This window comes from Bombus vancouverensis, chromosome 7 (genome assembly GCF_051014615.1).
Source record: "Bombus vancouverensis nearcticus chromosome 7, iyBomVanc1_principal, whole genome shotgun sequence".
NCBI lineage: Eukaryota > Metazoa > Arthropoda > Insecta > Hymenoptera > Apidae > Bombus > Bombus vancouverensis.
The window spans coordinates 13,124,079-13,133,747 of record NC_134917.1 but is presented as its reverse complement, the minus strand read 5'-3'; the positions used below and the strand labels follow the sequence as shown (position 1 = coordinate 13,133,747).

General features: G+C 44.7%; 1 protein-coding gene across 1 annotated transcript in view; it reads right to left on the bottom strand.

The window, feature by feature from the left end:
* Positions 1 to 4,165: 4,165 nt before the first annotated feature.
* Gfrl (Glial cell line-derived neurotrophic family receptor-like) overlaps positions 4,166 to 9,669 on the bottom strand; it is a 217,633-nt gene continuing 212,129 nt past the window's right edge. The window contains exon 17 of the mRNA XM_033332476.2: positions 4,166 to 8,437. Within this exon, the coding sequence (XP_033188367.2) occupies positions 8,207 to 8,437 (231 nt within the window). The 3' untranslated portion in view covers positions 4,166 to 8,206. The remainder of the gene's footprint in view (positions 8,438 to 9,669) is intronic.

The following is a 9,669-nucleotide window of genomic DNA, read 5'->3' as shown; positions in this document are numbered from 1 at the left end:
CGGACCGATTCGCGTTTGCGTTTGCATTTGACCTATATGCGTTTGCGGTCTACGTTCGTGCACGCGTGGACGCACGTCCAAATTGGACGATCGATCCGTGGCCGATGTGGATATCGATATCACAGCCTGGTCTGAACGTTTAATTTCACCGTGTCACTGTTTTCGCTGGAGTGTTTTGCCAAGGCACGATCGAGGCTAATGCGGACAGACCGCCGTGTGTGTGCTCTGCAAACAGCTCGACGATTTAATTAGTGGCCGCGACAAACTTTCGCGAGTAAGACGCGTTCATTAACTACCGACCGGTTGCTCGATCTATAGATTGCACAGTTTAGTCGATTCGACGAAGATCGCGTGGAGCTGAGACCGACAGAAATAAATTTCGTTCTTCTTCGAATAGCATCGAACTTACTTTGATTTCTTACTTGATACGAATTTACTTTGGTTTCTTAAACTACGTTCAGATTCTCGTCTTTCTTGCTACTTTACCTATCGCTCGCGGTTAAACTCGTATACCCGACCGATTCATTCGTTCGCGGACACGTCGCTAGTTCTGGCAAAAACCAATTAATAGGCTGCCGGTCGATGAGCATTGCCATCGAAATGCCTATTAATAGGCTTCTGGTAAGTAAAGTGTCAATTTTCGCGAAGATCAAGTTTGTAACGTGCAGTGACTCGCGAAGGTATAGTTACACTTTTATAGTTTTACGATGTTCTACAAAGTTATAGAAACGTTGTATCGATACGTTACGCGTGGCACAACAAATTTCGAAATTTCTGTAGCGTTAAGCTCGACCATCGTAAAAATGGTAAGCGATCGAATAGTCTCGTGCTGCAGTGTAAGCGTCCAGTTCGACGATTTTCGAGAACTCGCAGGTAATAATAAAATACGCAGAAAGTTACCCAGTACTTCGGTTAATATATAAACAGGACGCTGGTGCGAAATGGTTTTCGGGAAGAATGAGAAACTCGAGCAGCGCTTTTATAATTTCAGAGGCCCTGGAGGACCCGTTCGTATTTATTTACCAACGCCTCGGCAACTCGTTAGTCGTCCGTATAATAATATTATAACAAGTACTCGCGCTCTTGTTCGCATCGTCCACACGCACGCTCACGCACCCTCCACTTCAATATTCTCTCTTTTATTTTTCATCTATCGTACACCATCGCCACCCGCACCGGTGTATCGTAATTTCGTTAATATTCGTTCCCCTAGTCGTCGCCACGTCGCTTTTCTCCATATTTATTTATTTATTTTTTTTTTTTAATCGATGGCTTTGACCACATTTTTCTAAGCGGCTTGTTCGTTCCTCGAGCGGTCGTCGTTCGCGCGAACTCGCTGGAAGCTATCGAGGCACCACCGATATTGGCGAAATTCGACGACGATGGCCGCTCGAGGATCTCCGTTGATCATTTAGGTGATTTAGGTACGCGTACCTTCGTGTATATGCATATGTATATTATGTATATTCATATGTATATATATATATGTATATATGTATGTATACTTATGTATAGGTATATACAATCAACGTTACATCGCGGTATCGCACTAGAGGGTTAGTTGAGAGAGGGTGTTGTTTCTGAAATTTAAGGGGTGTCCTTTCTCCTTCGATTCTTCCGTGTTTCTCGTGAAATCAGAATTTTGAAGTTTCGTTACGATGGCGGGTTGCATCGATCGAAAGGAATTCGTCCGTTTCGTCTTTGTCGCGATTATTCGCAATTATCGTTGTCCATTAGAGTACATAGTAGCTAGAATTACGGTGCGTATTTGCCGGCAATTCTCCATCGCCCATTGTTGCATTTGCTATATACAAGCACGAAATAACTCGAGGACACCCCTCGGTTGAGACGCAGAACGATTGATATTCTTTTTGTCCCTTTAAGATTCGATGTTCGCTTTCAGAGGTGATTCGGTGAATTAAAACAAACTACACGAAGGTGTCCTTTCTTTCGGTACCGTCATCGAGTCGACGACATAGCCAGATTGGAATATCAATCGCTTTAGGGGTTTTTCTTATTAGACTATTAATTTTTCTCCCGGCGTGTTGCTGGATCGAAGCAAAAAGCGGCCATACACAGGGTTTCCGGGCACGCGCGCGCGCGCGCTCATACACATGGACATACTCGACAGTCTCGTGAACACGGTTACGTTCATCGCGAACGTTTCGAGTATCTACGGGGAGTCGGAATACGTCCCCTTAGTTTTATTATCCTCCCACTTTTCTGTTTGCCTGTTCCGCGTGCGAACCGAGAGAGATCTACTGAAAGCGACGTCCCACTTTTGCGTTTTCTAAAGTGACCTCCTGAAAGGCGTCTCGCAAGTATCCCAGTTCGTTAAATATTCACGCGGCGGAAAAAGTGGCGCCGTCACTCCTCACCGTTGACGTAACTCGCTGATCTCGCGATCCATGGAATTATCTTCATAGCCGTATCGAATAATACGCCGAACGTTCGATCGGATCGATCGTATCGACGAATTTTCTACCCTCGATCTCGATATTATAATTTTTTCCAACGACTTTTGATTCGTGAAAGGAGAAATGAGTTTCCTTAGGGGGCAGATCGTACGCGGGCGGCACGTCTTTTTCCACCGATTCGTGTAAGCAAGTATACGCTTGACTGGACGTCGCCTGCTTACGAGACGCGAGGTCCCCTTAAACCTGGCGGTCGTACGAGGATTTACGTGTGTCGTTTAGGAAGGATGAAGCATCTTGAATGGTGCGCTACTTAAGTTTACATTACGTAACCATACGTTTTATATTACACGCGTGGCCGGGGTCAGAGTGCGTTTCAAGTAATAAAATATATGTATATATATATATTATATATATGTATATTATGTATATGTATTTACGCACACGGGTATATGTATAATTGCGCGCGTTTAGTAGGTGTTAAGTGTGTAGTCGGAGAGGTTGAGCTTTCGTTCTGATTTACCGACGGAAAGGTCCGGGGAATTACCGTCTTCCATAGGAGGCTTACGTGAATTGACACCATTGCTTCACGCGAAGATTAAACGATCATCGAACAATCTTTGGATGAGAAACAATCAAGACATACCGATTACAAGGAACGTAAGAGTGTCAGCAATGATACGTTTGCGCTCAGAGAATCGAACGAACAAAACGCTAAGAGGGTCGTAATGTATCCTCCATCAGTACGACAACTGGTGGACGGTAAAAAAGTGTCTAAAAATTGACGTAGCCTGGTGTCGGTACCACGAACTTTGTCACGGTACCAAGAATGAGGTAGTTCTCCACGAAACTAGTTACTAAAGCAGGATAGATACTGGGCGACGATACGTTTCTCGCTGTCGGTAAAACAGAAACGCTTTCAGTGATCTTACTTACTATCTAAGGAATCGAATACGAGAGGACCATGCGGTATAACCCACGTGGAAAATCGATTTCTGACCCCTGCCACATTTGTAGCGTCCTCGCCTCGCGGTCATACACTCGCGATTAGTTTTTATATGTAGCGATTGGCGTCGATATGCCGGTGCAGTGCTGCCATGTTCAGGTATTTCCTCCACGCAGAGTTTTTCCCCTAGATGTATCTAGGGAGGCGTCCGAGTGAGCTCGCTCGGTAAAGTAGCAAACTCGTCGGCGAAGATTCGAGCCGAATTTCATTCGATCGGACGAAAAGAGAAAAAGATCAACAAAATAGTGTCTTTTATCGGCAAAAAAGTCTCGGATCGCTTCTCTGACGCGGAGAAATCCCTGGTGCAATGGCAACGGAGCGCGATCGGGCTACTTTGAGTGTTTTCCGTGTCTGCACGTTCGAAAAAAGCATCGAAAAAACTGAAGCTACGTGAAACCAGAGTAAAACCGCTTATTGGCTAGCCACTTCTAAGAGGCCTTGATATGTTCGATTGGAATCAACGTGTCTTTGCACGGATTGTTTTTCGTCGACCTCGGTATTACGAGGCGACGCGGTACGAGTTTTTGAAACGACGCTCGATCAATCTCGCGTTGCGTTTTCTTTTTGGCTTGGCGTTCGTTCTGTAAATTATTGCCATCGCTTCTTTTTTCGCGAAGCTCTCGAAATGTTTCTTGAAACTTCAAAACAACGGTGTCGCTTTTGTAATCGATTTCGTATGAGTCTTCGTACTTTTTTTGTGTAAACGAAAAAAAAAAAAAAAAAGAAAAAAAGAAGAAAGGATGAACGTTTGTACAAAGCGTCGACAGAACGAGTAACCTTTATATACGGATGTTTGAACGTCGAGTCTCGACAGTAAATCATGCCAAGTAGAATCAGACAGTCATACGAAGACCCACGAGCGTAACTTATTGGAAGAAACAACTTATTCCTCGCCCTTTTACCTCTGCGTTTAAACACCCGGCACACGAACTCGTTATTTTCACCTCCGTTCATTTTCGTCGTACACCATTTCGATTATCGCGATAGGATTCTATCCTTGTTCGTTTCTACGAAGCACGGAAGTGTGCGTAACGACAAAAGTAAAATATCGAAAGCAAATAACGAACAAGATACACAGTTAGGCCACACGAACTCCTAGTTCTAACGAACATACGCGAGACCATAATTTATGTACAGTTGTACCAAACGTAAATCGCATAGAAACTCGGGGACGATCGCAAACGTGTGCGTGTTTGGTGCAGTTTCGACTCTCGTGCTACGGTAGAATCAACATAAATTTGTGCATCCGTTTCATTACATCTAAGAACATTGGAATCTTTCGTTATCGACGCGACAGGTACTTTACAAGCAGGCGTCCATCGTCGACAAAGTCTTCCGTGCTTCGTGAAAGAGAATGCATATACACACTCACACACTCACACACACACACACACATACACGCGTACGTATACGCTCGATTCTCCGTTCTTTCAGTTTTTCCAAATTGTTCGAATCTGTTTTACGGAATCGATCGTTCTACGTTCTTATAGGAGAGACAGTTCTTTTCTCTTGTTTGTTCGTTCTGTCGCGATAAAACGTATCAGCTGTACGTTGGCCCGACAGGGCTGAGATTTTCAACGCGAATTAACATATATACGCGTTACATTTATAATACGGTTTCTCCTACGTGCGTGTTATGTATAACGTGACATTTATACATTTCGCCTCGGCTATATAACCCGTCAACCCCAACCCACCCCCTGTTTTTGAGCGACGTGCCCGTGGATCGTAAACTTTATACATTATTGCTTTGCCGATAGCCACGTCACGTACATTCGATCCGGTTCACGTTCGTCCGTTTTCGTCGAAATTCTATCTACTAATTGCATCGACGCGTTTCGCCAACTGTTTCGTGACTTTTCTTTTAATTTTCGGAAAGATTCACACGTCCAGCAGGAACGCGAATGAACGTCGATAGACAAAATTCCAAATAAATCGACGTACGATCGTTAAGTTTAACCCAGCTGTCTTTCTCGGTTCTATGTGACCTCGAAATGGATGTTTCATTTCGATAGATATCATTAAAATATACATAGCTTTTAAATATTTCATTTTACTTCAATCCAATGCAATATTCGTACCTTTTACGTATACCACGCCTTTTACAAACGAAACAGTCCGAAGAAAACAGATATCTGGGAAAAGATACGGACGCGAAGAAGAAGCGACGAGGACAGCGGGGTTAAAACTATTTCTAAATCAATTTTGTTAATAGTATTGGTATTAGTATTAACTGGTATTTAAAAAACAAAAAAAAAAAAAGGAAAATACCAGAAGTTTCAAACTAAAAGAAAAATATTCTGTTCGGTTTAAAACTACATAGGTATTTTGCTAGAACAAAGAGACGTCCTTTGTCTGGAACGAACACGAACCGGAATCTCCTTCGAACTCGTTCACGCCGCTTTTTACACGGTCTGGAGCGCGAACGCACGCACAATTAATTCTGCTAAATTGACGAATCTCTTGCATTCTCGGGTCGCCGTTTCTTTTCATCCTCGCTCCTAACACTCGTCGGCATCCCCTTCCGCTTCCCGCGTTTTATCCGTGATCGTGACTAACGTGCAGCACGTAGCTATTCGCGGAATACGTCAGACGCGAGGTACGCTCGTCTCGTTTAAACCCTCTTTTTTCCCCGGCTCGAGACGCGGTTTCTGGTTTGCCACGCGGGAACTAAACACCTCTTTTCTGGCCGTGATAATTTTCGTCTTCGAATTAACCTTTGCTTTCTCTCGTTTCGAAAGAAAATTAAATACGTCACGTTGAAGGGGAAAATTATTCAGAGGCGACAGTTTACCGGCGCAATCGTCTTTCTATCGATCGAAAGGAAATCCTGCGACAAATATTGGAATCTCGCCGATGTTTCACGCGAGTACAATCGGAAATGTCAAAAATCGCCATTCGAGCGAAAGTTGGCCAGCGCCGAGATTATAATCGAGTCGACGAGCGGAACGAGGAATTTTACCGCTGAATAATTTCGGGTCGTGTATTTCCGCGTCGTTTGTAAACGTCACGCGTCCGGGAAGCTGTTTAGAAGTTTCCCCGGTTTGCCGCTTCTTTCTCTTCTCTCCGCTGACAAATCGACCGTTTTAAAGCGGCTGTCTCTCGCGCACGTACTCGCACGTCTATGCAGATACCGTTCGCAAAACGGCCAAATTATCGCAAACTCGCAACGCTACATATAATACTCGACTCGCATCAGCTTTATCGTGTCACGACCTAAAACATAATTAAACAGGCCGGATTTGGCCTTTCTCGACTGTCTCGTAAAACGAGCTACGGATCATCGCTATCTACGTTCAACATAAAACGGGTTACTGAAAACAAGAAAAAAGAGAAAAGTGAAATTCTAGATAGCGATTATTATATCGTGGTGATAATAAATCGATTCTCGCGAGAGATAGCCGTCGTTCGTTTTCGATAATCATTCCAGCCATACGTTCGTACGTCCGCGTTGATTTCTCCCTTCCTTTCTCCTTCGGTTCTATTACATCGTTTTCTTACAATTCTATTTAACAATCTACAAATTATCTACACACTCGAGCCTCTTGCGATATGCCTGAAAACGCCCGTTAGATTTAGCTCTGAACAACGTTAATAAACACCTAATGGTCCGATACAGGAGGAGCGTTCGCGTTTTCTGCTAGCTTATTTTAATTACACGGTAAATTAGCGCTCGTCATTTACAGACTCTACGATGCTTCCTTTATACACGCGTCGTCGTTGCACGCGATCGAGGACCTCGCGTTTTATCCCGTCAACTCGACCAGAAAACCGAATTAAAATAAGAGTTCTTTCTCGAGAGAAGATATTCGACAAATTTGCTTCGTATTCAAACGCCACGTTAACCAGAACGACTTGGAAAAATTTGCTACTACGACGCCGCGCGCAGGGTTATGCTAATGGAAAAAATGTAAAAAGCTGGGATGGAACCGCGAGCCGGCGTCGAAAGTCAGAGAGAAATCGGGCGAAACTATCTCCGATACGTTTCTACTTCGAACTGGGCCACGTTTATCGAGGCGACTCTTTCGGACGCAGTTACGGCTTGCAGCGCGGAAGGAAAATGTCGCGCGCGTTTCTAATGACCGAGATCGGTTCGGGATCTGGCTTGCAATATCGTCGCTGATCCAGCAGCGAGAGACTAAGGGGGCCATGTGTTTCGATCCACGCCCATTCTCTGCACATGGGATCCCCTTTATTATTGACCACGTAGCGAGTGGGCTGTGTCGTTGGCGTCGAGCGATGCTGTACTCCGTGTAGCAATAAAAATCTTGGCTTCGCGCCGCGTGCGTCTCGCGAGAGATCATCGAACCTACATACGAGAAACGACGTTGCGACGAAACCGACGGATTGCTGTTCGGAGTAAACGATTTCGATCGGCGGTCAAGGGGAAAAGAGACAGAGGCAGAGGTTGCGAAGTAGCCAGGAAATTCGGCAAGATAAACGAATGAAAAATTAAATGGAAAGTCGATCGGGAGGAAAATAACCGTGGAAAGGAAAGAAAGAGCGGATAGGAAAGAAAATGAAATCTAAATTGCGAATGAGAATGACGGAACACGATCCTCGATCGCGGCATCGATCCATAATTCTCTACTCGTTTGATCCACGAGGCACGAAGATTAGAGCCCCGTTTGATAAACTGCGACTTCGACGTTCGTTGATGATCCAACAGCCACGAAGGCTGTCGCGCGCGATTCTCGCTGGCTTTTTGCAGACGTTCGTGCAGCTTTTTCTAGGCGTTCGAGAAATTTCAGTAGTCTCGATAGGAAATGGGTGTGGGTCGTTGGTGTCACGAGGCGACCAGGCACGTCGACGTCGATCGAAACAGGCTGAGCAGTAGGAGGATCGCGACCAACAGGAAGCTCGACGACCTCGACAAACCTCCGACCTCGTTGCTGTACGGCAACTTGACCTCGACCTCGGCCATCTTGAAGATCGACAGTAGCGGGTGTGTATGGACCTCGTGATGTTTGTTGTTGATCTTGTCGCTGAGATCCTGCAGCATCGAGGCGCATTCCTCCTGCGAAACGTCAAGAATTTATTAGCAAGATTATTATTCGTGCAGCTAGTGCGAAACAAGGATGAAAGCTCGGCTGAGTCTCGAATTAGTATACGACTATATTAAAGCAAGAAGATGGAAAACTAGCTTTCGTGACATCGATGCGACGTAATTTACCTACTCCCAAAGGTATACTGATATTCCTATGGAAGGGATAGATTAAATATTGAAATTCGGTCGAGCTACAGAATTAAAAGTAGATACGCGTACGTTCTAATACGTCTAGGCGGCTGTCGATAATCGATCAATCTGGATTGTACAAATACGTGGAAAAGTATACGGTGACAGGATGTACATCGATGTAATTATAATTTATGGCCGTTGTAATAATTTAACATAAATTACTTAAATTACGAGCGACGCGCTGAACGACCCATTTATCGTAATGATTTAATTAAGCAGAATGATAACACATCGGGTTGGGAAAGCAGGATTTCTCTTGTAATCAGAAATTAAATCACGCCGCGTAATATCACTGGGGCCTGAAAATTTTGCCGTCTTTTGTCCCGCTCCGTTCCTATTGTACTGGCGCAGGCCAACGTCGTTCGCTGCGCGGCTATTTCAGATAACAAGTGCTAATTTTTCCGTCGTTGCGCTTAAGCCGTGCCACGGCCTCCGCAAGGGAAATTATGCTAAATTAACAATAACAAGATCCCTTTGTCCGCGGCCTCGCGAACCGCTCCCTCGCGCTTATAAAACACCGGGCTCGCACTTTATTACCTCGAACAAACTAGTTTTCCAACCTTGCTGTCGCCATTCTCATCCGCGTTAACGATCCTCCGCGCTTCTTTTCTCCGACTGTCGTTGACATTTCCGAGAAACGAGGAATTTTCCATGGACAAGTATCGAAAAGTATTTCGATTACCATTGAGAAGCTTCGCGTACGAGCGAGAAAGATAAACGTGCGTGACAAAGGCGCGAAGTTTCTCGTAAACTAATCGACGACGTATTACGCTTTCCAAAAGTTAAATTTAGAAGTTCGTAAAGTCCTACATTAAAAGCGAAACAGCCCTCCTCGCCACTCGAGTTCTTATTGTCCGTCAGCTCTATCCCCTCGCCGGTAATCAAAATTATTCCTGACCTAATTTACTCCCCGGTATAAACATCCCAACGAAATAAAAGCGGGCGAAAGATTAGCGCAAAAAGAGGGGAGATTCTGCGGCGAAAGGGAGTACCTTTTACGCGATTTTAAT